Source organism: Sus scrofa, chromosome 1, assembly GCF_000003025.6.
Source record: "Sus scrofa isolate TJ Tabasco breed Duroc chromosome 1, Sscrofa11.1, whole genome shotgun sequence".
NCBI lineage: Eukaryota > Metazoa > Chordata > Mammalia > Artiodactyla > Suidae > Sus > Sus scrofa.
In genome coordinates this window covers 185,397,345-185,420,568 of record NC_010443.5, presented here as the reverse complement: position 1 = coordinate 185,420,568, position 23,224 = coordinate 185,397,345, and the positions used below count along the sequence as shown (strand labels likewise).

Here is a 23,224-nt window from a genome sequence, read left to right as displayed (position 1 = left end):
AACCAAGAAAAAGGCTTGGGTATATAAAGCCCTGTCATTTAGGGTATTGGAGAAGCAAGCCTGCAGTTAGATAATTAAGGATTCTGTGGCTTATCCAATGAGTCCACCTCCACCCAGCTGTCCCTACAACTGTGTTGCCTACATCCTGAAAATCCCTCTAGTTCCCTCTCGGCGGGACCAGCTTGAATCACTTGTAACCCCTATTCTTTCCCACAGCCTCCCCGCATGTTCATCAATTTTGTCAGCAGGAAAGAAGGGAAAGCCAGGCTGGGAAAAGGCACCTGAGAAAACAAACACACCAACAACACAGAAGAAATAATTGTTTCAACATGAACTAAGTATTTTCATAATCACGCTATAGAGACTTCAAACAAGTGGATGAGTGAACAATAGTCATTACTAGACAGACAAGATACTGAAAACAATGCGCTCACCGTATCTTATGTGATGCCACAAAGCAAGTACAGTTGAAAATAAAATGAATGCTCTCTCCTCTAACTTGGATCAAATCTTTACAATTTTAATATTTCATCATTGTTACTGTTTAATAATAAGGCCCACTTTTTCTCAATGTGCCAAATAGATCAAAGTTTCCAAGGTTAGAGCTTTACAAATTCAACTTTGTAAACACCCTGTTATATGGTATTCCTGTTAAGTAGTTGCCATGTCATAGTTTTTTTCTCTACAGAAATTATAGAAAACAATAATCCACAAATATTTTTCAGTCTTCGAAAGACCAAAAAAAAAAAAAAATCCTCAGAACCATCTGCACTTGGTTTGATTAAAAAGTTGTAGGGGTAGTTCCCTCATGGCACAGCGGGTTAAAGATCCAGTATTCGCCCTAGTAAGATGACCCAAATCACCTTACTAGGCAGAGCCAATAGCCGCTCACAAGGAAAGAAAAGTGACTGCAATTACTGTGGGATTCCTGTGTTAAGAAAAGCCATAAACGGAGTTCCCGTTGTGGCTTAGCGGTAATGAACCCAATGAGTATCCATGAGGACTCAGGTTTGATCCCTGGCCTAGATCAGTGGGTTAAGAATCTGGCATTGCCGTGAGGTCGCAGACGCGGCTTGGATCCTGAGTTGCTGTGGCTGTGGTGTAGGCCGGCAGCTGCAGTTCTGATTCACCCCTTAACCTGGGAACCTCCATATGCCACACGTGCAGAAGAAAGAAAGGAAGAGAGAAAAAGGAAGGAAGGAAGGGAGGGAGGGAGGGAGAAAGGAAAGCCATAAATCACCTTTTAGAAGAGGCTGCAGACCCCATCTTAGGCTCCTGGCTTGTAAACTTGATGCCCTCGCCTCTAGTGCAGTAAGCAGCTGATGAAAACTAGTTTCTCCTGGGTGGGGTAAATTCACCTTGCTATGCTATCAATCAACCAAACCTTCCCAGCTGCTGCAGGATCAGCTCTGCAAATCAATCACCTCCAGCCAGAGGGCAGGGAAGAGTGAAGCAGCTTTTCAAGGGGGTGTTGGAACACAGGCTACACTGGCAGGCTCTTCTTGGGAGACTCCTAGAGGACGCTGCCAAAGGCACAGGGCCAAGATCTCTCTGGAAAGGAATGATCTCAGAGCACACACCTACGAGAAGAGGGGGAGGAGGAGGGGAAGGGGATGAGGAGGAGAAAAAGAAAGGGGCGAAGAAGAAAGACACACATTCAACTTCAGAGTGAGACCACTGGCAGGCAGCCCGTATAAATTCCATGCTTTACCCATCAATTAAAAACACTTGGCACTCCATAAATTACATCCAGGCATGTCACAATTACCAAGGTCAGCGAGCTGGAGTGCTCAATTATTATTTTTATTCTTATTTAAACAAAAGGCATCCCTGTAACCAAACGGCCTGGAGAATGATATATCACATATGACATCTGTAGCTTTCCTTTCTCCTCAACTGAAACCCTGATTTAATCTCATTTTCAACAGCCCGGTGCATTAAGAGAAACCCCCAGTTTAAAAGGTTAAAAATATAAGCTGGCAGTCAGCGGTGATGCTTCTAAATTACCTGCTCCACAGAAGCAAATACATTTATTTTGTTGCCATGCTATCTAAATCCAGAGCCTTGGGGCTTGATCAAAGATGCTGTGGACCTCAGTGCTCCACCACTCACCTTAGGAGATGCTGGAAAACCCTAAAATGCAGAAGGAAGGGCACCAGCGGAGCCCTCAGCCAACAGAAGTACCTACAATCGGTTCTTAGAGAAAACTTAGTTATCATTAACATGATTTTTATTTTAAAAATCCTACTTATAGGAATACAATGTTTGAAAAGGATTTACAGAGGATTCCCTTGAGTCCTGTTTTCCACCCTGTAAACTTAACAGTTTTATTCAAAGACTGCTAATACGGAGAAGGATCAACTGTGCAAAAGCTGACCCATCAAAGACAGACTCAAACAGATTCTACATATTTTATTTGGAAAGGCTTCATCATAGTCTGTCGTTTTAGTTTAAATCTTCTGCAAATCTTAAAACGTTCTCATCACAAGAAACAAAATGGTAACTATGGATAGTGATGAATGGGAACCAGCTTAACTGCAGTGATCATTTCACAATACAGACAAAAAATCATTGTGTCACACAGTTGAAACTAATGTGTTAGATGTCAATTATATTGCACTAAAAAAAAAAAAAAAAACCCTCTACAGAGACTTCTGCTTAGTTATCAGTTACTGTAATACTTCAATGGTCCATGTGTATGCCACTCCTGAAAAGCGCTGTTTCACGGAGATCTCTACTGTACAAAGCTGAGGTTGTTAACCACGTGACTCAATTTTCTCAGTAAAGAGAAAAAGCAGCATATTGTCAGTCTTATTTCTACCCAGTTACTTCTGGTATAGAAGAGACAAGTGTTCCAGTTTCGGAATATACTCTATTAGAAAAATAAAGGCTGTTTTCCATTTAATAACAGTCACCACGTGTGGCTGATACATTTATAACCGAAAGCCAAAAATGTTCGGCTCCGGGAAAAACCTCACTTTAGACAAGTCTTTAGTAATAAACTGACTCATCAACCACCAACATTCCACCAAGATCTCTGGACTACCATTCTTAAATATTATTCCTCATTTTGAGGAAATACCTCCAATGTCTAGATCAGTTTTTTCTTTATTGAGAGCAGGTGCCCAATAATACACAATAAAGAAAATCTACAAGGCAGAAATAATCAACCAAATACTCACCATAATACAGTCTCTTATAATCCAATCAAGACTGAATGAACAAATTAATTAAGCAACTTTATACAACCACAATTCACAAGTCATAGGGACTGCAGCTTACTCCCAAAGACTCACTGAGAAGGAGGCCATTTCCTTTCTCCTTGTTGGGAAGCTGAGAGTCAGCACACAGGCTCACAGAACCAGATGTGTGTGGCGAGAATTAGAATTCGGCTTTGAGGTTGCAGAGACACCGTAAAGAAGGACCTTAATTCAGAATAATGCAGACCACCACATGGCTCTCCAATGTAATGTTTAAAAAATATCACTGCATTTCCCTTTCTATTTGTTATAAATCCTATGAATAACCCTGAATTTGAGACATTTCATTATCTACTATGATCCCTCTAAGAACGAAAGTTGGGATGGAGAAAGGAGACAAACATTCACTGGAGAATTCTAACTTGTAGACTGAAGGCACGGTGGAAATGGGGTCGGGAAGAGGAGGGAGGAGGGAGGCGGAATAAAAGAAAACCAGGGAAGAATAATGGCTTATATTCCCCTGCTATCCAAAGCTCTCTCCCGCAAAAGAAACAGAGTTAAATGACAAGATTTCTGGTTCTTCCTGATAATGATTAAAAAAAAAAAAAAAAAAAAAAAAAGAGGAATGAAAAAATAAACCCAAGTTGGCTTCCAGAGCACCCCAGCTGTCTTTCTTCAAATACACAACGAGCTGTACTCAACATAGTAGAATAGAGGAAAAGTCAACAAACAGCAGAGAAGTTTGTAGGCATATGAAAAAGAACACAGCGAAACTGGCTGAACAGCAAACATCATATACATTATAAGCATAAAGCTCTCTAAACAATCAAAGGAAAGGAGCTGGGACATAGAAGATGCAGAGAAAGCACACAAACCCAGCCAGCATGTGAACATAAAAGCCAGTTGTGATAAATATCAGGAAAAAAAATAATGGAAAGAATATTTATCTGTGACTTCAGAGTGGAAAGATAAGAAACCAGAGCAACTAATTTTGAGTAAAAGTAAAGATTTATCACTGTCAAAATGTGTTAGGATGCGTTGACTTTTCTAGGGAGGTTTTTCATGCTACCTTTAAAGCTGAAATTACTGAAGCTTCAGATTACATCCCTGTACGCATCCACTTTAACGCCATCTCTCTCTTCAAGTTTAAAAGGAAAACTTTAAATTCACCACCATCTCATTTCGGGGCCAAAGAGTCAACTGGAAATGAGTGTTCATCATCACATCCACGTACTGAAGAACAAACACTGCAATTTACCTTGGAAGATGCAAACAGGAGAAAACTCTTTAGGAAGTGAAATCAGAGAAATATAACCATGCAAAGTATCTACAGGAAAGTAAAGAATCCTAAGAATGGATGGTTCTTAAAAATCAGAGCAGGGAGCAAAAAAAAAAAATGGGGAAGAGGCCATCCACTTTAGAATCCTGCTCAGATTTCCAGGGCAGCCTTTCCTCATCCAAATCCTGGAGCATCAACCAAGTGCCAGGTTCTAACCAGGTGCTGGGACAGAGTGCAGGTGAGGGAGACCCAGGCTCTGCCCTGAGGGGTGGTCCTTAAGGAAGGGACATTTATAGGGTGCAGTCAGCTCACCAGAGAGGACTGCTCCAGCCTGAAGGAAAAAGAGGAGGAGTCAGGAAGGGGATCCTGCTGGAAATGACACCTGGGCTCAGCCTTAGCAGGTGAGCAGGATGCAACAGGCAGAGGGAACCACATGCAGGCAAGAAATTGCGCAAAGAGGAGAGAGTTCTATGAATGCCTAATGGGGGGCTGGGAACTAGGCTCCAAGGACAAGGAAGTAAGTTACCTCGGGCTTGACTGCGCACTTCAAGTGTAGAATTTAATATCCTTCAAAGTGTCCTTTTCTCTACTTACCGAAGAAGCTTATTGTCAAGAGCCATGCCCTTAGCCTACATACTCATCTTTCAGAGACCTTTTAAAGTCCTCAAACAGTGGATAGCGTAACCCTGTAATTTCTCCGTCTCCCAGAGAGAAACCTTAGAAATCACGTGGCAAGTCTGATGCTACAAACCCACCTCAAAAAAAAAGGGTGAGGGACAGAATTAACACATATGTACTCTGATAAAAAAAATATATATATATATCTGGCTTACTGTAAATGTCTTCCTAACTATTCTCCTAAAATGAAGGTTGGTTAGCTAATACTTTAAAAAGCAGCACATATACTACATACAAAATGAAGTATATAAAATATTTTCCTGCAGACACAATGTCAGAAGTGAGTATATAAAAAAATGAAAATAACATTAGCATCAGGGATGGTTCTTCTTCCTTCTTCTGAAATTTTCATCAATATTCTTTCTGTATCATCTTTTTAGCATACAGCTTTTTAAATTAACTTCATATTACCTGAATATACATGGTCTGCCTTGAAAAAAAATGCTATTTACACATTTATCAGTGGGAGAAAGCTAAATGATTAGTATGAATGATTAGTACTAACCTCTAAAAGTTACAAAATCTATGACACACAAACCGGTTTAACCCTAGGAGAAATTGGAGCGAAATAATCACAAAAGCAAAAGTGAAGAGTACGTGACTTCTGGTAACTAACATGGTGAGTATTCAAGTGGATTAAAAAAAAACCAATTAGATCGGAGATGATTCATTTCATCTGAGAGTGAAGGGCCATGGGGAGCCCTTCCCCTGAGAGAATGCAGCTCTATTGTCTGAGTTGGAGCTGAATGGAGGCCACAGGAAAAGTGGGGACAGGCATCCTCTGACCCTTTCCTGAAGGACAGGAACATAAAGGGATGTGTCAGAGGCCACGCCGGGAGCAGGAGGCAGGGCCAACTCCGGGCTATCGCCTGCACTGCCTGCACCAGTACATTCCCCCCCACCCCCAACCCGGCCCTCCTAATCTTATTATCACAGCTTCAGAATCTAGTGCCCAACATTAAGAGTTCCACCCTTCTGATCCCTATCCAAAGGTATTACTGGGAATGATATTTATGTCATACATTTTAATGCACAGGTTTGAAGAAGTCCAATAGGCAGAGGCTTTAGAATCTGAGACCTGGATTCAAATTCCTGAGCTTCCACATCCTTTAGGAACTGTGCAGGCTCACAGGTATCCCTCAGTCCCCAGGCATCGTCACATCCCCATCTCTCCAATGGCAGTGACATCACCTCCTCTGAGGCCTAGGGAAACTGAGCGCCCGGCAGGTGACGGGGTGCTGGAGCCCTTGTGCAGGCCTCTCACAGCACACAAGGGAACCAGAGATCTTTTTCTTTTTAATGTTCATTTTATTTTTTATTTTTTTATTAGAGTTGATTTACAATGTTCTGTCAATTTCTGCTGTACGGCAAAGTGACCCAGTCATATGTATTACATACACTCTTTTTCTCATACTATCTTCTATCAGGGACCCAGAGTTCTTGCTGCCTCCTGCAGTGCAAGTGCAGCAGCGGGACAAGGCAGGACAGGGCAAGCCAGTCTGAGACCTCTGCTACAGGAGAAGGAATTCCCCTCAGCTGCCTGGAGAACGGGTTAAGGGGAGAATTTCTTGGGAGTTCCCTGGTGGCCTAGTAGGTTAAGGATCTGGCACTGTTCCTGCTGTGGCACAGGTTCGATCCCTGGCCCAGGAACTTCTGCATGTCACAGGCGCAGCCAAAAAATAAAATCAAATAAAGGGAGAACTTCTTTTTCAGGGGGTCCCCTCGGAGCCAGAGAAGCCTTCAGGCTCACCACCATGGCTAACAGGTACCCAGCATAAGCAAGGAGCTGGGGCATTTCTTGCACATTATGGAGTCTGTGTGCTCAATCATCAGGACAGGATTTCCAACGAATAAACCCCAAACAGGAGCTTTTGCACAGTCATGGGAGGTGGGGGTGAGGGTGGCAGGAGGGCACACAAATTATTCAGGTGACGATGACAGGTGTCCTTTTTCTCCTATCCGGGGGAAAAAATGAGTTGTGCTATTTTTTAATATTTAAAACAGTCGTCCATGGGCAGACAACCATTATAAGACAATAATTCAATTGAAGGGCATTCTAGTGTGTCAACCACTCAAGTTTCACCCTGTGAGTTTATTACATTATCAGAACCCCCTGATTGAATTACTCCCCTGCAGAGCTTCCATGTCTCTGCCTTTCCCCCATGTAACACTGAATACTGCTTATCAGGAGGCTACATTTGTCCTTTGGTATTTTACCATCTGATATCTTAGGACGCCTGTTTACCAAGGACATTTTTTTTAGAACCCCTAGGTCGTGCACAGCTCACCACATCTGCAGTCAAAAAGGCTTAACCGCCCTCACACGAAGGTCAAAACAGTCCAGAATCAAACTACATCAGCTATCAGAGGGGTCTAAGTCAACTGTTTCATCAAAGCCTTCAAGTTGGCATCTGAACGAAGATGACACTCAGAATAAACAAATAAAAGGCACTTTTCCTGCCCTGCTGTTGGCCTCTGCTTTTCGGATTAGCTAAACTAGGGCCACTGCTGGAACAGGTTGTATTCAGGGCTGTGAGGGAGGAGATGGAGGGAGTGGGAAGGTACTAACAGGAAAATCATGAGACAGCAAAGGAAAAATCAACACGCAAGAACACGAAGGCAGACCTTCACGCAACAGGAGGGCTTAAAACCCCTTTTTCAAGCTGTAAACAACATGCAAATACAAGCCTAAGTCATCATAAACAATGGCAAGGGGAAAAAGAAAGATTTCAGGGGTTCAAGCCACAACTAATAAGATGAGAGATCAGAAGAATAACTCAATGAACCAGTTTCAAAACTAGAGAAATGAGCTTTGAATTATTATAGATTATAAAACCCAAGTATTAACTGAACTGTAATATAGTCAGGTAAATAAGAAGACAGATATGAGGATTCATGTTTTTATTCCCTGGTGACCATACATTTGATTTTTTTAAAAAAACACGTAAGTGGACAAAGCACAGATGTATGCAACCCCCCCCTCAAAAAAAGTTCACACAAGTTGTAAATATATTAAAAATTCAACCTTACTGGTAACTACATAAAAGAGGAAACTTTTGTGTTATGGTGTTTAATGAGAATACCTAATATAGAAAGGGTTTGGTTAAAAATTAAAAAGGAGAGTTCTCACTGTGGCACAGTGGAAACGAATCCGACTAGGAACCATGAGGTTTCAGGTTCGATCCCTGGCCTTGCTCAGTGGTTTAAGGATCCGGTGTTGCTGTGAGCTGTAGTGTAGGTCACAGATGTGGCTCGGATCTGGCATGGCTGTGGCTGTGGATGGCAGCTATAGCTCTGATTAGACCCCTAACCTGGGACCCTCCATATGCCATGGGTATACCTAAAAAAATAAAAAATAAAAAAAATAAATAAATAAAAGGTACAAAACTGTACCACACAGTAGAGGCAGGAGCTAAGAACAGGGTGTTGGAGTCAGAAAGGCCTGAGTTTGAATCAAAGCTCTGCCACATAACAGTCCAGCGATCCTGGATGAGTTTCTCAACCTCATGCATGGCTCACGTTACACATCTATAAAATGATGAGTGATGGTACCCACCTCCCTTGGTCAGAACTTAAACAGGCCATGCATGATTACCTGCACAGGAACTGGCTAAGAGCCAGCACTCGGTGCAGGACGCTGAGACACCACCATCACCACCCTGGCAATGGCCCTCTGAGTACCTCCCCCAAAGAAGGCAGGAACCCAGTCACTAAGTAGAAGAGCCTAGCTAGAATTTCCTCATCTTTGCAGGGGAAAAAAAGATTAAAAAGCTCAGATCCTGGAGTTCCCGCTATGGCGCAGTGGAAATGAATCCAACTAGGAACCACGAGGTTGAAGGTTCCATCCATGGCCTCACTCAGTGCGTTAAGGATCCAGTGTTGCTGTCAGCTGTGGTGTAGGTCGCAGATGCGGCTCGGATCTGGCAAGGCTATGGCTCTGGCATAGGCTGGCAGCTGTAGCTCCAATTAGACCCCTAGCCTGAGAACCTCCATATGCTGCAGGAACAGCCCTAAAAAAGAAAACAAACAAACAAACAAAAAAAAACCTCAGATCCTGATGCTCTCTCTTTAAGGATGATTTTAAACTGTGTAGGGGTCTGACCAGGGACCTCCAATTCAAAAGGAGGGAACACACTGAGGACAAGGTAGAAGTTGAGATGGGGGCGAGGGGCAAGCAGGCAGTGATCAGAGATTCATACCTATTGCAAACATCACAAGATTCTTAAGTCCAGGAGTTCCTGCTGTGGCACAGTGTCTAAGAATCCAATTACAGTGGCTTGGGTCTCCGCAGAAGTGAGGGTTCGATTGCCAGCCCCAGCACCATGGCTTAAAGGATCTGACATTGCTGTGGTTTCAGCATAGGTCGCAGCTGCAGCCAGGATTCAATTCCTGACCCAGGAATTTCCATAGACCACAAGTGTGGCCATTTAAAAAAAAAAAAAAAAAAAAAAAAGAATCTACCTCCGATCTGCTCTGCTTTCCAGCAACCAGAGCAACTGTTCTATGAACAATGCCAGTCAGTGCCCACACTTCCACTGCTGGCCCAACTCAGCCAGAGGCAACCAAGACCAGGCTCTTGGCCTCTTCACTAACAGCCAAGAGGAAGAACGCCCAGTATTCTTCCCTAAGATGAGTCATACACTCTGCTTCCTGGGAAGCAGGGCGGAGAGGGGCATGGGGCTGCAGGTCCCCTCCATCCAGGGCACAATGAGCGCAGGATGCCATTGCTTGGGTGTCTGGGGAAAGCAAGGCTCTAGAGGACAGATGGCTGAGTGTAAAGGTTCTATAATCTCTAACTGCTCTGTCAGGTGGGGTTTGACCCTATAATATTCATTGCTTCCAGCACAAGTTTCCAAAATACACTAGTGAACAAGTAATGGCTTTATTCCACCAGGGCCATCTCTTCAGAAAGGACCCGTGCCAGAACAAGCCACTGTCCTGGGCGGGAAAGTGAGACAAAGATAAGGGAAATGAACTACAAAAGAGAAAGTGCAGACCTAACTGCAAATTTCAAAGGAGATCCATCCTGCGGATTAGAATACTGAGTCCCTGCCTGCTACCTCCATGCAGAATAACTCCTGGAAATGTGGTCAAGCCTTCCAAGTCCCAGAGGCTTCAACCTTACAGGAAGGGCCCAGGCCAGCCTTCCTCCTAACTCTCCCTCATTACACTGGCCTCCAGCCCCACAATTTCCAAACTCACCAGATGTCTCAGCTCCTCAGCTTCCACACATAACGCTCTCACCCCATGACTGGAGCTAACTTTTCCTCACCCTTCCCATCTCAGCTTCAATGGGATCCTTCCCTCTGCAGAGAAACAAGTTCTGTGCACTGCAGGACACCCTCAGGAAACCCGGTGCCTCGCAGCAGCACCCTGCCAGTCTGCATCTGATTCAAGTTCCTCACTCCTGATAGGTGACAAGGTCCATGAAGGCAGGGACACCTCTTCTGTTACCCCCAACATCCCCAGCACAAATGGATGCTGAGCAGCTGATGATATTCCAAATGTATCTCTTTCCCCAAGAATTTCAGCCTCTAGCCAAACATCTCAAGTTTTCCAAAACCCCACTCTTTACTGCTGCTGCTCTACAAAGACTGAGGCCACTTTCAAAACTTCGTTTCAAGGCCACCTCTTCCAAGGTATTTTCCCAAACTCCCAGCAACATGCATGCCTTTGACCTTCACCTTGGTGGGAAGAATCAGGCATTGCAGCAAAAACAAACCCACCTTCTGATCTGGCCCTGCCACTGATAAGGAGAGTTACCTGAACCAAAGCCTGGCTTTCCAACTAATAAAATCGAATTCCTAGAACTGATTGAGAAAAACACAAAAGAAATAGGCACACGGCATGCCTGAAATAACAGCTGCCTCTACCCACTCCTGCTTGACACCGTGTACAGTTTGTTGCTTGGTTATTTGTCTTGCCTTGGATTGCAGGCCCCCGGAAGGCATTCCCTTATGTGGGTGCCTAAATGTGAGATCATCAGCATCGTCAAGACAACAACCATAACAGCATCACCCCACACATACTGAGTAGTTAATGTCTAGTGCATATGTTTAGATACTGCCTAATTTTCTAGTATGTACAGTGAATCCCACTTTTTTTTTTTTTTTTTTTTGGTCTTTTTGCTATTTCTTTGGGCCGCTCTCGTGGCATATGGAGGTTCCCAGGCTAGGGGTCGAATCAGAGCTGTAGCCCCTGGCCTATGCCAGAGCCACAGCAACGCAGGATCCGAGCCGCACCTGCAACCTACATCACAGCTCACGGCAATGCTAGATCGTTAACCCACTGAGCAAGGGCAGGGACCGAACCCGCAACCTCATGGTTCCTAGTCGGATTTGTTAACCACTGCGCCAAGACGGGAACTCCCCCACTTTTAATTAAATATAGCCATACAGAATACATAGGTAATAAAACATGTATACCTATATCTACCTATACATTTGGTCTCCCAAAAATTTTAGTGTGGTTTTAAGCTTTAAAAACTACAAAATTATAAAAGCTACAACCTGAAAATAATATATATACACACGTATAACTGAATCACTCTGATGTACGAACATCAACTATACTTCAATAAAACAAAAATTCTTTAAAAGCTACATACTGGAGTTTCCATCATGACCCAGTGGAAACGAATCCAACTGGGAACCATGAGGTTTCAGGTTGGATCCCTGGCCTCCCTCAGTGGGTTAAGGATCCGGCGTTGCCATGAGTGGTGGTGCAGGTCACAGACGTGGCTCGGATCTGGCATTGCTGTGGCTGTGGTGTAGGCCAGCAGCTCCAGCTCCCATTGGACTCCTAGCCTGGGGACTTCCATATGCCATGGGTACAGCCCTAAAAAGACAAAAAATAAAAATAATAAAAAAATAAAGCTACACACAAAATACACCATCTGCGAGTTTATTTAAATTTCTTTTATGCTGAGTTTACAAATTCTGAATGCAGAAGTTTTCATTGTACATGTTTCAGTTCTTCTAAAAACGGCAAATGTTAAAATTTCCCAAACAGAATTTGAGGACATTTTAAGACATGACATTCACTGCAGAGACTGCAGGAGTCTTGTTCTCTTTTGCAAGGTGCTCACTTTGAAGGCAGTGACTGGAAGTCGAGGCCTGTGGTTCTTTGTCTCCACCCTGAGGACGGGGCACGTGGCTGGCAACTCGGCCACTGTCACACTGTCTCCTGGAGGGAGCACCCTGGCCCAGCCCTGACAGCACCACACTGGAGCCATCTTCCACCTGTGCCTGCTTCCTACCTGGTGTGGACCTGGCTCCGTGAGGTAAATGTGACCCAGGAATTATTTCGGAAACCAGACTTCCTTCCTACAGACAGCAGTCACACAGACAGCAGTCACAGACAAGCACAACCCATACAAAAGAGCTTTTCGTCACCCAGGACTTGCCCGATGCTAGGACAGATGACCTCCCCGCCTCAAATCTCTCTTCGTTCTATTGTTTCATGTCAGGTGGCCCTTTAAAAGCCCGAAAATCTGTGTCACGCATTAGTGGCCTTGGGTTAAAGCTGCTTATGCTCAGGTCTACCAGAAGCATGGTTCTCAGCTCAGTGGGGCCGTTCCTCAACTGCCTGCACTCTGTGAATTTCAGGAGACGATATTGATTATGAAGAGTAGTGAACACAAAGAGACTCAGAGATGACTTAGGCATGATAAAGTTATTTAACAAATGCTTTTGTTAGCTAAGATATTCAGGCCAGACAGTACTTAATGGTTGGAATAACTCATCTGAAAGGCTGAAATTGTGCTTATTAAAATAATCAATAACCTGAAGGAAACAAACACAACAAAAACCCGTGGTGAATTATTTCCTATTAGTCTGTCAGATCTGACAAGTGAGCCACATGCAATGTACCACTGTGGTGTCTGCGTGTCCACTGCTGGGTAACAAACCACCCCCAAACATATGGCTTCAAAGGACAACTGGCACTCATAATTCTTGAATTCAGGCAGAGCTTGGAGGAAACGGCTCAGGTCTGCTCCATGCCATGTGGCTGGAGGCAGCTTGGTGGGCTGGAATCCGGGATGGTTTCAGTCAGTCAGCTGCCTCAGCTGGGTGGCTGGAATGACTGGGGACTGGCCGGGCCTCTTCTCCTTTCACCCACCAGGGCCACCGTCTCCATCAAGGGAGTCAGACTTCTTCATATGGAGGCTGCCTTCTAAAGAAGATGCTGAAGAATGAATTCCTGTGCTCAAGTCCTACCCCTCAGTACACTTGAGAGTATGAATGGACTTGGAGACAGGGTCTTGAAAGAGGTAATGAAGGTTAAATTAGGTCATATGGGTGGGCCCTAATTCAGGTGACTAGTTTGCTTACAAGAAAAGCAAAGGCCACCAGGGATGGGCAACCCACCCAAAAAAAAGCCACTTGAGGACACAGCAAGATGGCCGTCTGCAAACCAAGGAGAGAGACCTCAGGTGAAACCCATCCTGCAGACACCTTGATCTTGAACTTCCAGCCTCCAGAACAGAGAAAGTCATTTTCTGCTGTTCAACCCACCCAGCCTATGGTACTTTGTCATGGCAGCCCCGGCAGATTAATAAAGAGAACAAAAAAGGAAGCTACAACCACAGGCCTCTGTCACAGACACTGGTCAAAGTAAATCCAAAATATCCCAGATTCAAGGGGAAGGGATTCACCTCCTAGGGAGGTCCAGCACACTGGCTGTATTTGAAGATGACAAGGGAAGGACATGAGACAAAGTTAAAACCCTGAGCTCTCTGATCTCCAACTGGTCCTAAGTCTGAGTGGGACAGTTGAGTCCTGTCTACCTCAACATCATGGCCTTTAGATATAACTCTTTCACTGAACGGTTTAAGGAATCAAACAACTGAATGCTTATTATACGAACAAAGTTTAAGAATATGAAAACAATGTTGAGAAGCATAAACTCCTGACAAACAGTTATCTGTTCTCTATCTCTTCCACGTAACTTCCACGTATAGCTCTAGAGCAAAACTACAGATTCCATTCTGAATTCTATCCAAGAGCGTGTAATAACAAGAGCATCCAAACTCTAATGTAGTCTCATGCCCAAGAGCAAAGATCTGATTTTCTGGGATCTGGCAAGAAGCATTCTTCTTTGTGTTTATGGTCCTTGTGCAGAAAGGGCCTTTCCTCAAGGTCATCACCAATCCATCAGTCACGTGCTCCAGAAAACCCTCACTGCTCACCCATCACAACTTCTGATTATATCAGAGCGCACTATAGCCATGCAGCAGGTAGCAGGGGAAGGCCATAGACTGGAGAGTGGGAGGGGCCTGGGAGGCTCCTCAAAGGCACCTGATAACAGAAAACAGGCCTTTCACACCCTCAGCCTGGAAGCCAAACACACAACTGCCTGCTTTGCTTGGATTCTGTTACACCAGTACTAATGAGAACCGCGGCACAAAGCTTGAAATAACGATTCTTATCCTAAGCACAGATTCTGCTTGAGCAAAAAGGCAGGGTATGAACAGAGTTAAGTGTTTGCAAAGGAGAGGCATTATGTGGATGGCTGGAAATAAAACCTTGATGGAGAATGACTTGCAGTCGTCTTAAACCTGCTGCTGAACGTGCCCCTGATGCATATTTATTAGGTCTGTCATCCAAGAGGCCTGACCGCCACTGCCTCTCCAGCCATCGTTAGCAGCCCCTAATGACCATGGCCTTTCGGCACCACCCTGGCGCACTGCGGTGTGGCTCGGAGCAGCTGGTGGGATGGGAACAGATGGCCTGATTCCCTGCAAGGCAGAACTTTCTGCAGGTGACAAAACGACTGCTAGGTGACTGACAAAAAGAAAAACAAACAGACGTTGAACCTGGAATATCTGGTGTCAGTAAAGTACATGTTGAGTATTGCAGGGAGCCTTTCACTTGAGCCCTTAAGGTTGGGAGGACTGTTTACAAACCTGCAGCTGTGCTACAGCATTTAGTGACTTTAGTCACTGAGCCCTGGGGACACCTCTGAGCTGAGCAGGGCACTGCAGTGTGCCAGAGAAGTCCCTTCCTTCATGACACCTCCTGTGCACCTGAAGAGGTACACCTCGCACATCAAAAGCAGGGGGAGGTCAGCGTCCTCAAGGGCTGAACGTCTCCTTGGAGGGAAGAGCAGATCTTTTCAAAATGCTCTAGTGTGATGCAATTACCACTCTGGGCACGCAGCAAGCAGCACAGCAGACTGAACCCTGTTTGTGTCTAAGGATGTTAAATATACGTCCTTCTATTTGTTTACACTTCTATTTTTCCTCTGGTAACTGTTTATACAGTTTGCCTCCTTAACTAAGAGAATACTCGGAATCCTTTGGCTGTTAAGAGTAGAACCCACTCTGTGCAACTTAAACAGGAAAAAAAAAAAAAAACTGAAAAAAGGTGGGGGCTCTCAGAGGATACAGGACTACATTCACAGAAAAGTTTGCCCTGATTTTTCTGTCCACAAGGGCCCCCACTACCTTATCCCCAGTACCTGACCTGAGTAGCCCGCCACCCCTGCCATCCAGATCCTATTATCATCCTCCTGGCACTTACTGGAATTAAGTGCTCTATCTACCTGCAGCACTGGCTCAATTGCACCACCCATGTCTCCCAACGAAAGGTAAGCTCCATGCAGGCAGCCGTGTCTCTCTCCCCGCTTCTGTATGCAGAGCAGCTCCTGGGGCAGTGCTGGTCCTCAGCCAATATTTCTGAGTCACTGAATGAACAGCCAGTCTCTCGCAACCCTGGGCAGTGGGTATGACAAGATCTCATGAGGGACAGGAACCAGCAACTGGATCTGCACAGCAGCTGGCTGCCTCCCCACACACCCCACCCATCCCCCGTCTGTCTGAGCTTCTCCCCCCACCCCTGCTACTGCAGCCCTCTCTTCAGAAGTGCTCCCTCCACTTCATCTCGGAACTGAAAACCCTGCTAGAGTCTCCCAGGCCCTTAGGATCAAGTCCCAAATCCTGCCGGACCTGCCACCCATCCTCATCTCTCGCATTATTTCACCCAACCACTCTCTTCCAGCCATTCGGAGCTTTTCTCCAGTCCTCAAGGGAGCATGGATGCTCACCTCTGGGTCTAAGAAGATTGTATATCCTCTTCCGAGCGCATGCTTTCCCTCTATCCCCAGCAGGCTATCCCCTTCCCATCCTGGCATGGGGTTAGGTGACCTGGCCAATGTGTCCCCCATCATAGTTGAAGCTCTAAACTGCACTCTACATAGGCTCCATGGCAGCAGAGGATACGTGTCTTGTTCACCACTGCACCTCTTAGTGCCAAGGACAGCATCCGACAGGCAGCAGATGTTCAAATATTTGTGGAATAAATGAATGAATTGCATATTTGTAATAACTGTTTCCTAAAGGGCTGTGACGAGAATAAGAGAGCAATTCGCGTGTCTGTCTCATCGAGCTGTATCCCCCGCACCAGGAAGAGTACCGCCCCAATAAATATTTGTCCAATGAATAAATTCCTGGCCTGCTTGATGTAACTGCACCCCTTTCTTTCCCACTTGGGGAAACACAGCAGAATGCAAGTGGGTAAAACGACATTATTAACGGGACATCTTGGAATCACTTGAAAGAGCCACACTTTATTACATGTCATAAATTACTGTCCACAAAACTGATCATCACATACGAGGTGGCTGAGACAGTGGTTGAGAAGAGCTGATTTAGATAAATCTAAGAAATTGGAAGCACTTTCTGCTCTCATTTTATTTTCCAGAAGATGAAGGTGGCAATAAGCACAGTATGAATAACGGAATCATTGCTACCTCGATTTTCTTCTTACACAAGAAATTCTACCCACCCCAGGAGAAACCTTTAATTACATCAAATGATCTTAGAAATTCCTTTTCAGTTATTTTTTTCCCACACCAACAAGGTCCATCAAAGGCTGCTGTCTCCACTTAAGGGCCAATCTATGGCCTGCATGCTAACTTCGGGGAGGCCACGTCATTAACCCCTGCACAGCAGACACAAAACCACTGCCTCAACATGACGACACTGGTCTCTCTCAAAGATACCAAGTGGCATGCTTTCCGTTTTAGCCTTTTGATAAAAGATGTTTGGGTAATACGTTGCTGGAACCTGAATCAATCTGATTTTATTTTTGTTTACCTAAAGCATCCCTAAATATTGATCACAAGGTGAAATCCAACCAAAAATGAAAAGTCCTAATGGAGGTTTCAGGCTTGGTGTGTTAAAGAGAGAAACAAATCTGAGAGAGTCAGACAAGAAACCACACAGACAGCCGCATACTCCACACAAGGCTAAAGTTAGTAAAGGAAAATATAGCAACCCAAAGCCAGTCACATCATGACCCTTAATAGCCCACAAAATTAGGCACTCCATCCATACACACAGATCTGAGCTCTTAGGATCACCCCGCATGCTGAGTGGCAATAAGGACTTGGTTTTATTGAATAAAAAAAAAAGTTCAAAGACCTATAAAGTCTATAAAAGATACTAATTGGTCTTCAGACCCAAATTAGAGAGGAGGATGAGAAAAGAAAAGGCGTTAGGGTATATTTTTAAGGTTTCTTACTACCAAGGGGACAGGGTCAAGGCAAAGTGCCATCGTTAAGACAAAAATTGGCATCTAGAAACTGGAACCTGCTTGTTTAGAAAATAAAGACCATAAACTCTTCCAGCAACAATCCTCTCTGTCTAATCTATAACATGCTATACAATCCAAATGGGAAAAGGGAGATGGTCCCCTGGACCTCCAGCCTTTCGTAGACCTTGATCTGTTTTTACTACAATATTTCATTTTTGAGCCACAGCTCGAGAAATTCTTAACCTTTTTTTTCTTCCAAGGATCCCTTTGGCAGTCTGAGCCCTTTTCAGAAAAAATATATATATATATATATATTTTTAAATGCATACAATACCATACAAACGATTAAAAATGAAATCAATTATACTTAGTTATCAAGATCGTTTTACGTTGTGATACAATAACATTATGTACTTCTGAACAAGTCTAGCAGCAGGTCTATTTGTTGCCTAGACACATAACAGAGTGAAATGCGAAGTCTCAGTCTGAGTACAATAGAGATAAAGATGTATTTCCTTCCCCATCCAAGTTCAAGGACTCCCTGGATTCCATCTGTGGACCCCAGGTTAAAAACCTCTGGTTGAGAGAGCCAATGAAAATACATTTGGTGAAGCATCAAGTGAAAAAGAAAGCCTTGCAAAATGCATTATCCATTCAACTGTGAGGTGAGGGAAACTAAAAGTAAGCAATATTTTTCCAAAAACCAAGATAGGATGTTAGTCAGCAAGAAAGCTGCATGCTTCAAATTGAATGCACAAGGAGATTCAGCTCCCTTCTTCCAAGTTACCAAAAAAACTGAAGCTATGAGGAACTGACAGCCCTGTGGAATCTGCCCTGAAGTGGGGAAACAGTGGCCAGCAGTACGGTGATCCTGCTCAGCTACGAACTTGAACAAATCTCCTTTCTCTGGGGAGCCTCAGTTTCACCATCAGTAATATTAAAGAGCTGAACATGTACCAAGACCTCTTTGGCCCTTTCAGTTCTAAAATTTCATCATCAGATTATCTCTTCCTTATGCTAGTTTTATTCACCTACTAAGCTTAATTTCAAAACATCACTGCCTCCTTCAACGTGGAACAGAAAGTTTTATGAAATTTTGAACACCCTCATGTACAATCTAACATTGATGTGCCAAATATATGTATACGGTTACAACTTTTAAAAATGCCTATTTCCCACAAGTCTACTTCCAAAAAAGTAATCACAGCATCAATCTTTTCTGCTATTAAAACACAGCTCTCAAAATCAACATATGCTGGGCTACCTAGACTGTGTTAACTATAAGTTTTCCACATTTGAGCCAATGAACAATATTACAGGATACAGACCAGAAAGGTCCTTGACAACTACCTAATCCAGTCATATTTCATTACAGCTAAAGAGGCAGAGACTGAGGGACTAAGCCACTATCACAAAGCCGGTGGGGCAACAAAGCAGGAATTCAATCCAGGTCTCCTGACTGGTGGTTCATCCTCTTCCTATGAACTAGACCAAACTGCCTCTCAAATCCTGAGGCACCTCAACTTTAACATTTTAGCCAGGTTTAAAATTAACAGCAAAAGAGAGCTAACAGGTAGACTAGCCATTTTCTCCACCTTCAATTACATAATAGGCATAAAGAGTTGTGGCTATGATGCATTCACTGGTTGGAATCATGAAATAATTAAATTCTACCAATGTGCTGAGAAATTGATGACCCTACTAAAATCCTAACTAGCTGGCAATTGCCTTAACACAGTGTAACACGTGAAAAGACACGGAAGTATTTGTATAGGGATATAGACATATACTTATATAGCTCCCCAGACTGCTCTTCAGGATTTATCAACATTTTACTATGAAATTCAGGAGAGAACAAAAAGAACAAGCACATAACAGTTAGTTGTTTATTGATTTATCCGCACCCATGGCATGAGGACATTCCCAGGGCCAGGGGTTGAACACATGCCATAGTAGTGACCAGAGCCACTGCAGTGACAACACCAGATCCTTAACCTGCTAGGCCACCAGGGAGCTCCAACATTTTTTTAGTGAGAAAATGCACTGTATTTTATAAAGAAAAACTCCTATCGGTATCAATACTGTGCATTTTTAGATCTCAAGATTAATTTTACCAAAATGAAAATTTACTAAAAATTCTCTGCCTTTATGTTCTGGATGATCAGACATACAAAGTTGGTAATAATTTTTTATTTGATTATTGTTGTTTTAAGAGGGAGGGCCTTGTCTCTAAAGGTGGGATAATGATTAATTAGACTCTTTTTAAAGTCTACCTACCTTCTCAGTATTTCCCCTGCATATTTCATTCAGTGAAGTCTACCTACCTTCCCACTATTTCCGCTGCATCCCTCATTCAATGTTCAGTATCGCTAGAGTCTGACACCTACTCTCAGAAACAGAAAAAGACCATAATTCTTGTCAAGTATTCAGAAGCCAGACTAGCATCTTCTCAAGAGCCTGGTCTCAGCTCACCTTTCACTTCCTCAGAGAGACCTTCCCTGACCTCCTAGCTAAAGAAAGCAAGGCCTGCCTACAGCAGACACTCCCTAAGCTAACTAATGCTGACAATTTGGTGGCACCTGAAATTGCCATTTATTATTCATTTGTTTACATGTTTTCTTCTGTTTATACCCACCACTCCAAAGTAAAATGAAAGCTCCTTGTTTACTGCTGGATCCTCCATGCCAAACAGTGCTAGCACATAGTAGGTGCACAAATAACCACTGAGTAGCCCAAAATATTAATGTAAGTGCCATACTATGTCATACTAAGTGTCTCCTGGAAAACCATTAGTAAAGGACAGAGCACCTGCAATTGGCAACACACTTACACAGCCTACTTCAGAGTAAGCCTGTGATATTAGGACAATCCAGGGTATAAATCCCTTTTGGGGCTTTGGAATGTCCTGCACTTCCAGCTATGAACACAGAAACCCTCTCCAGGCCCACTCACACACTGCTTTTATGAAACATCTCAGCCACGACTTCCTCAAAAGGAAATAATGAAATAAAGTTCTGGCCTAAGTTAATCTTTCATGTCAGGTTCACAATGTTAAACATACTCTGAAGCCAGCCACACCAACAAAACCAAACTGCACAAAATTAGGCTGGACTTAGGTTACATAAGACAAGCTAAACTCTGGCTTTTTTTCCTGCCATTCCTCTCTCCTCCCAGCGAACCCTGATAAGTGCAACTAGATGCAGGTGAGAAAAAAACGCTTAACTGCAAACAGCTTCAAAATAGATAAGGAGATTCCCAATGATACTCCACTTAATAGTGCAGCAAAAAAAGGAAAAAAAAAGAAAGAAAGAAAAAGGAAGACTAGGTAACTTTGAGCTGTACTGTGTCTGGAAGCTTCTATTAAAAATTCTTCTCTTTAAAATTATGTTTCAGTCGGCATTCACTTTAAGGTATTAGGTTTTCAAAACATTTTTCAGAGTGCCCAAGTTTTTCCATACCCATGACGCTTCAAATGTGTGCTAAGTCTACCTTTCAGCACTCATGATGTTAAGAAGACAGGTCTTTCAACAGAGAAGGACAAAAGCGCGGGTTCCCGGTTGCGGGCAGTGACAGATCCCAGAAGAAAAAAAATAATCCTTTCTCCTCCAACACTAAACCCAAGTTGCTCAGTTGCTGGTTCTCCCAAGTTTCCCGCACCTCCCCCTCCCCATTCTGCTCCCCTTTCACTGCCCACTTGATCCTGCTTTAATCCCAGCGAAGCCTTTCTCCTGGCTTATTAAGGGTAAACAATAGAAATGTCACAAGGAAACTCAGGAAGTAGATGAAGTCTCTAATTGCTGCTGTTTAACGATTGTAGATAATTACTATCTTCAAAATGTGGTTTTCACAAGCGGAGAGGGAGCCGGAGCCTGAGCCGAGGCGGGCGCGCTCCCCACCACTGGAAGGACGCCTGCGAGGCCGAATCCCGGGGCAGACGGACGGAGGGGATGCGGCCCCGCGCGCTGGAGCCCAGGCTGGCGCAGCAGCGTTCCTGAGCGCTTCAGGACACTCCCGGCAGGGAGAGCTGAGGGCCGGCCTGCACGCCCGGGTCACAGACAGTTCACTGCCCTCGAGCTGCGGCTGCCCACGGCGATCACCACAACAACATGCAAAGCGCTGCCCGCAGACGCCTCCCGCGCGGATCCCGCTGCCCCGGGCCGCAGAGCCAGCGGTGCCGCGCTCGGAGTTCTGGCGCCCGGGGCTCGCAGTAAGCCCCGGCAGAGGGTCCCGAGGAGCCGCGCAGCTTCGCCAAGTTTGGGGTGGGGGTGTCCTCCGACAGTGAAAGGAGCATGAGACGGTAGTGCTTCAGCATCGGCCCCTACCTCGACTTCCCTGCCAGGGCACGCGGGAAGGTAGAGCCCCTGTACCGCCGAGGACTTGATCCCCGAGCGCTGCGCCCCGCGGGGCGCGGGGTCGCCCCAGTCCCTGCCACAGCAGCCGCCACCGTCCTCCGCACGGATAGCGCATTCTGGTGCCCGCCGCAGCGCCCCGCGCGCCCTGATGGGGGCATCTTTCCCCTGAACCCGCAGTCCCGGCCCCCCAAGTCGCTCCCGCCGGCCCAAGCTCCCTGGCGATCCCCAGAGAGCTCCTCAGCCACCCCGCTGGCCCTACTCCGGGATGCGGGCGCGCGGCGGCCACTCAGCCCGAAGCGCTCGCCGTCCGCCCTCAAGCTCCCTGGGTCAGGGATTCCCAGACTCACCCAAGTACCACCAGCTCCCCGTATTTCACCGGCTCCTTATTGGGGGCGCAGTGTTCCTCCTGGCCGGGGGAAAACATGGAGCCCCGCTCGGCCGCCGCCGCCGCCTCCGCCGCGATCCCCGCCGAGTCCGCGCCGCCGCTACAATCCCATCCCGAGAAGGGGGTGAGCGCGCCGGGGAAGGGCACGGCGGCGAAGGGGGCGCGTGGCGGCCAGTCCCGCGGCTGCTCCGTCGTGGCTGCGAGGCTGCCCTGCCGGGCTCTCCGGAGCTCCGCACGCCGCGGCCGCCCCGCACTGGACTCGGCAACAAATGGGACCGGGCAGCAGAGGGACCTACCCGCGCCGAGAGCTGCAGCCGCGGAAGCCCCGAGGGAGGGAGGAAGGGAGGGAGCGAGCGTGCAAGGGAGGGGCGGGGGCAGCTGGAGGGGGAGGGGCGGGGGCCAGACCACGGAGCCGCCCCGCAGGCGCACGGGCAGGTGGGAGTTGCCCCTCCCTCCTAGAGACGCCCGCAGCCCCCGCCCACCCGGCTCCCCCTCCCCTGGCGCGTGGGGGCGGCCAGCATCCACTCCCCGCCCCCCTCGGGCCCCTTGGTGGATCGCCCCCGTGTTATGTAAACATAGAGTAAAAGGGAAAGGAAGTTCTTAAAGGAGCAGCTCTATTTTTTTTTTTTTTTCCTCCTTTCCTTCCCCAAACTTAACAGCGCGGGGTCCTCAGCCCTGGCCGCCGAGTTCTCCAGCGGCTGAAGGCTGCGCTTGATCCTGCAAGCACCGCGGTTAAGGTTCCCAAGCCTAGCCTAGTTTCCCGCTTTTAGTTGGATGTAAATAAAGAACTTGCT

General features: G+C 45.6%; 1 protein-coding gene across 1 annotated transcript in view; it reads right to left on the bottom strand.

Annotated features, from left to right (window-relative positions):
• The window catches only part of PELI2 (pellino E3 ubiquitin protein ligase family member 2), a 206,354-nt gene extending 183,592 nt beyond the window's left edge, over positions 1 to 22,762 (bottom strand). Inside the window, 1 exon segment of the mRNA XM_013993445.2 lies at positions 22,393 to 22,762. Coding sequence (XP_013848899.2) covers positions 22,393 to 22,469 — 77 coding nt within the window. The 5' untranslated portion in view covers positions 22,470 to 22,762.